We start from the raw sequence: 6,000 nt of genomic DNA on the forward strand, positions 1-6,000 counted from the left end.
TACTACCAGCCCAGCTCTTTAGACTGAGAGGCCCAGTGACTCCTGCTAGGTCAGGTCTGAGCATCAAGTTCATGCTTTTTGCAGTCCCTCCCCATGTCTGTAGGAGGTAGAACTGGGTGGAGCCCTCAGGTCCTTCCCTGTGTCCACACAGCCATGATAAATAGGACAGGCAGGCTCCTTCCACTATAGCCTGCATATCCTCTGTTGACATGACTCCAATCCCTGATGTTCCTTTCCCTTCTCCTCACAAGGGAGCGTCTGTACCAACATTTAAACCATATAAGGTTTTCACAGGCTTTCCTGCTGGGTGCAGGCCCAGGGGCTGGAGGAAGAAGAGAGAATAACTCCTTTGGCTCTGTAGTTGTTAAAATAACAGTGCCAATGGGTGTGGCTCAGCAGATGGACGCCTGTCCCCATACCACCCAAACTAACAAACACACAAATTGCTGCTTAAGTCTTTTAGCTCTGGACTTCAGGAAAGGTGAACGAGCTGGATGGCGCTGGGGTCTTTTAATCCTCAGAGGCAGAATCCAGGGCATCCACTTAGGCCCTCCCATTCCATTCTGGTCATCTGAGCCCCAGAGGCATGGAGATGCCTCCCCAAGGTCCCCTATTTCTCAGCCCAGGGGAAGCCTGGCAACCCTTGACAGATCATGTGAATACATGAATCCCCCATTCCTGTCACTGACCAGTCCTGAGATCAGCGGGGTAAGAACCATCCCTGGCCCATAGGGGGCGCCTGTGAATGCTGGGTCTCTTCTCTGCCCACTGGTATACTGGATTCTGGGCTTTCGGTCCTCCAAAGAAATGAAAGCCCTGGTGTGCCCCAGAAAGCAATGTGCACCCAGACTCCAGATGACTCCTCTCGCCCCACTGAGCCCCACCTCTGTAGAAGCAAAGATTCTCCAGCTTGGGGTGGACGTATACAGTGCTGTGGCCCCTGCCTGCCCTGTCTCAGCTTTTGTTCACAGGTGGAGACTGCAGTGATGCTCAGTTTATGTGGCGGGGAAGGGTGTGGTCAGGACCAGCTGGGGGCTCCCAGAAATTCTCACCCAGTTTCCTGTGGACAGTTGGGGTATTCGGAGGCAAAATCAGGGGTTCTGAGGCAAAACCCAGCCCTACAAGCCCATTTGCTTGAGTCTCCCTGTCTTCTCCAGGCCAGCATGGCAGGGTCCTCCACACACACAGCTCAGATGCAGTAGGGGGCTGGGGCCTTCCTCAAGTTTCCAAGGTGCCTGCCAGATATCATCTGATACCAGTAACTTGTGACAAACTGTTGTAGCAAGGGCTCTGAGTCACTGGCCTTGGGATGTACATGGGATTTCCCTTTGTGGTTCATGCTGCCTAATGTTCTGTCTTAAATTGGGGGGGGGGGGGTGAAGAGGGTGTTTCTGGACATCCAGAGACCACCCTGAACATGGCTGGCCCAAGGGCACTCTACACCCTTCACCACTGCTGGATACCTGCTGGCACGAAGCATTTTTCACAGCCACCAAGCAAAGGACAAGAAACCTCGTTTTGCTTTTTTAATCTGAGAGAGCACTTGTGGCAGGTAATGTCTGAGGGGAGAGATGGAGTCTCCTTCCAAGGCACTGAGTCACCTGCCATCTCTGTTCTTTCCCCAGCTCTGTTTGCAGCGTACCTGGGGGCTGCCCTGGCTAACATGTTCTCCGTGGTGAGTTAAATATGGGCTAAGAACCCATGGAACCCATGGCAATCCACTTTCTAGGCCTCTCTCTCAGCACCCAGTGCAATGCACACCTTTCTCTGTCCCACATCAAGTCATAGGTCACCAGGGACGGGCTCCAGGAAGACGGGGGCCAAACCTCAGCCCAGAAGCCAGAGCTGGTGGCTAAGGCTAGGCGTGGTCTAAGGCCCCTTATCTGTCCCCCAGTGCAGTGTAGAGGTGATGTCAGGAGGAGCTGCCTGACCAGTCCTGACCCCAGTGACAGCACTATGGACCCTAGTTCATGAGGGGTTTCTGCTGCACAGTAGCCCCGACAGCCACCCAGCTCCCTTATCTGAATCTTTCCTGCCAAGCACCTCTGGACATGATCTCTTTATGTCTGAGTTCAAGTGATCAAGAAAGAGTCAAAGTCCAAATCCTTTGCAAAAAGGAAACTGAACTTGAAGCAGAGACTTAGCCCAGTTTAGTTCATCAAGACCAGAAAGATCTGGAATTGTGGGATGGCTGCTGCCTAAGCATACAGAAACACCCCTCCCCCACACACTCACACATTCAGGCAATAGGAGAAGGCCTGGGGCTCTGAGAGTTGGGGAGGGTCAAGCCTGGCCACACACCCCAGACAAACCATGTCTGCAATAATGGGCAGAATACGAGTGGCCGCTACATGTCCGTGGACACCACTGGCATGGCTTTATCTATGGCAGTCACCAACTCACTACTGTCACCAATGCTCCCAGTTTCGCCTCTTCCCCCCAGGCTGGGGAAAGGTGGGTAGAACAGGCATGCATTTGATATCACCAATATTTCCCTTGTGTGTCCCCCAACCCAGTTTGGATTGCCGCCCTGCACCTGGCCCTTCTGCCTCTCGGCACTCACCTTCTTGCTGCTGACCACCAACAACCCTGCCATCTACAAGCTCCCACTCAGCAAAGTCACCTACCCGGAGGCCAACCGTGTCTACTACCTGTCCCAGGAGAAACACCGAAGAGCATCGACCGTAACCAAGTACCAGGCTTATGATGTCTCCTAAATTGCCCTTCCTGAGTCACTAAAAATTCACTTTCAGCAGGTGGTCTAGGCAGCCGGCCACTTAATCTCCCCTCTCAGACCAGTGACTCCCCTCTGAGCCAACTGATCTCTACCCTAGTCCTTCCCACACACAGGGAAATGTTAGGCTAGTCACACCCCTCAGCAAGCTCTATCATAAGATCCATGACACTTAGAAAAAATAATTTATACCAGCACATCTCAACCAGGGCACCCTTTTGGGCACCCAGGATATTCCAAGGGGCCATGGGTGAAGACTGTGTCATTGAAGAGTCCTGACAAAAGGCTGGGGGAGAGGAGGTCAGTAAGGTTGGAGGCCATAGGAAGGAAACAAGGTGGAGAAGGGTCATAGTCAGGATAAGGGTGGCGGATGCTAGCTGAGACTCTCTACTCCTAACTAATTTTCTAAGAGTTCTGTTGAAGAGAAACTTAACCTGTCCTGCAAAATACACCAGAGGGCACACCACGAAAGTCGACAGAAATTGGTGATATGGTGATACAAGTCCATACTTAATGTCACACTGTGTCGGGTCAGGGTATGAGTGTTCACCCAGAAGCCAGGGGGACTGGCCCCCATACTCCATAATGCCTCACCACCTCACCACAGCCCCTCCATCAGCCTCACCCCTTGCTGGTTTCAGAGATGGGACAAACTCTAAGATCCCTTTCACCTCACAAGTATTGATTCTTCGCTTTCTCCTATAAATGGAAAAAGAAAATCAACAAAGTAATTATTTCAGGGTTAGACAGAGATGGAAGGGTGACCAGAGCAAAGAGCATGAAGTAGCTCCTTGTCTCTGGACATTGATTGTTGAGCCATGGGGAGCCATTCCCCAGAACTGAGGTAGCAGCTTAGATTCACTGGAATTGCCAACCTGCCTGCCTCCACACAGTGAAATATTTTCTGGAAATATCCTAAGATGAAAAATGATCTTGTTTCATATTTAAAGCATTTTAAGCCAATGTGTTTCCTTTTCTAAGATTCATCAATACACACTCATTAAAATATTCAGTTTGCAAGTTGGTATCAGGATTTTCTTAAAATGGGACTCATCTCCCCTGTTCAGGGATTGCCCCCCATGAGTGTCTGGAAAGAGATGAGGGTGAGTTTAAAATGATAAGAAGAGGGACTGGCATGCTTGTTTGTCATCAGAAGTTCTGAGTTTTAATCTGTCACTTAATGGTTCCTCCAGCACCACTAGGAGTGACCTTCCCGCACTGGGCTGGAGTAGTCCCTGAGCACCCACCTGGTGCAGCCCCCAAACAAACGAATGATGATACTTAGAATATTAATATCAATAATAATGTTCAGAAGGTTGAATCAGCTTACAGATGGAATGACACAGAAATGGCCTTGGTCACTGCTTTTTCCATTTGAGTTGAGATCCAGTTTTCAGTTTTTAAAGGATTTGTATTTCAGTTTTGCACCCCCAAATTACAAATTCAGCCCCTCTTAAGGAGCCAGTAGCTCTTGTTCTTTATTTACTTTTGCTACAGCACTCTTGCCCCTCAGTTCCAGGCCACAGCCAGCACTCCCCCCAAGTTTGAGAGCTGAACCTCTTTCAACAAGAAACTCCCTTCCCCCATTCCTCATACTTCCAGATCAGTGGAGTGATGAAGTGAGAGCATAGGAGGGGGGAGGAGACCAAGCAAAGGGGCCAACAACTTTTGGGGGGCAGGGGTAGTCCCTTTCATTCAAGTGCAGCATCTACTTCCAGCCACTGTCGACATTGATCTTTTCTCTGCCAGTCTCAGCTCTCTCCTGCCAACCCACGCGCACGGGGTTGCCTCTTTCTCTTTCAGATCATTCTAGCCGTTCATGACTTCTCCAGGAAAAGGGAACACCTCTCACTGGAAGCATAGGAAGGGGGATCCAATCACACTCCAGAGGCTGCCTCTGGCTGTGAGCTCACACCTTCAGGCCAGGAAGGTCTCGGCTGCATTGTCATGACCATGGAATTATGGCTCTCTGAGGAGTCCGCATCCAAGAATTCCACCAGCAGACTGTTTATGCTCACAGCTCACTCAGCTGCCCCAGAACCTCTAAGATGACACAGAACTATTAAAATATCACTTTTCCTGCATTTTCCACCGAAGTGTTCTAATCTGGTTTTATTATTGTCTGCTAACTCACCAGTTTCTCTGCTGTTCTAATTATTCCACTATCCTCACCTAGAAAGCATGCTTGAGTTGGATCAGTCCACCAGGCAAGAGGGAAAGAGATGGGAGCAGAGAACAAGTTACAAAGATGTCCACAGGGTTTCCAAAGGGTCAGCTCTTCCAACTCCAGCACCAACAGAGGCAGGAGGAAGGTAACTCTACCTGTTCCCTAGAGCTGATATGCACAAGTTCTTGTCTCTCCCAATAGCCCTTCAAGTAACACAACATTGGGAACATGACATTGGCTATGACAGGAGTGGCCAGACAGAATCAACAAACCATGACACTGGGTACTTTTCCTGGCTGGCCAGATTACTATTACTCCTGCTAAGCCACTTTGGGGTACACAGGGGAGGGGGACAGGCAAAGCACAGTAACAAGGATCCTACCCTGAGACTAGGGCCCAAAGTGTTCATTCACCAATGCCCCCAAATGCCCTTCCACCCACCAAAGGCATTTGAGAGAGTATTTTAAATCTCCTCGGGTAGAAAAAGACAGGAGGATCCACCCCCAGTGAATCCACTGAAACACTGGTAGGTGGAAACATCCAAAAAAGAAGAAAACATGTCCAAAAAATGCTTCAAGGAGCACAAGGAGCAAAGAGACCATCCAATACCTTGCTGATGTTTAATGGACTCTCCCATCACGACGAATCACGACCATCCTGTTATTCGTCGATTGCCTCGAGCAGGCCCCAGTAACGTCTCCTTCATCCTAGCCCTGAGATTTTTAAGAAAGTGCTATATATTCAAGGCTCTTTAGGAGAATGAGACCCATCACTGTTACTGGTATTTGGCATATTGGGTATGCCACAGGGATTTTGCCAGACTCTGCTGTGTGGGTAGGTTACATTCGGCAGCCTGCCAGTTTGTCCAAAGTAGGAATGAGATAATAAGATGTCATAATAAGATGTCGTGTGGCCACGAATGTGGCCGTGCGGTTCCAGGAGCTGGTTTTTATAGTCTCTGAGTCTTGGCTGTTGATGGGATTACACGGCGACAGGGGGCCTGTTAGTGGGTGTGATCCCCGCCTACAGGACTCTCCCATGCACACCTAAACACTGCACATGCTAATCACAAGTCTACAGGCCTGTGCGTGTTCGTGAA

The 6,000-nt window shown here is 49.9% G+C and overlaps 1 protein-coding gene across 1 annotated transcript in view; it reads left to right on the top strand.

The window, feature by feature from the left end:
* The window catches only part of SLC14A2 (solute carrier family 14 member 2), a 47,822-nt gene extending 45,105 nt beyond the window's left edge, over nt 1-2,717 (top strand). Inside the window, exons 19-20 of the mRNA XM_056137974.1 lie at nt 1,626-1,675; nt 2,517-2,717. Of these exons, the coding sequence (XP_055993949.1) occupies nt 1,626-1,675; nt 2,517-2,717 (251 nt within the window). The remainder of the gene's footprint in view (nt 1-1,625; nt 1,676-2,516) is intronic.
* The last annotated feature ends 3,283 nt before the right edge of the window (nt 2,718-6,000 follow it).

The sequence above is a fragment of the Sorex fumeus genome, unplaced genomic scaffold (genome assembly GCF_029834395.1).
Source record: "Sorex fumeus unplaced genomic scaffold, SorFum_2.1 ptg000128l, whole genome shotgun sequence".
Classification (NCBI taxonomy): Eukaryota; Metazoa; Chordata; class Mammalia; order Eulipotyphla; family Soricidae; genus Sorex; species Sorex fumeus.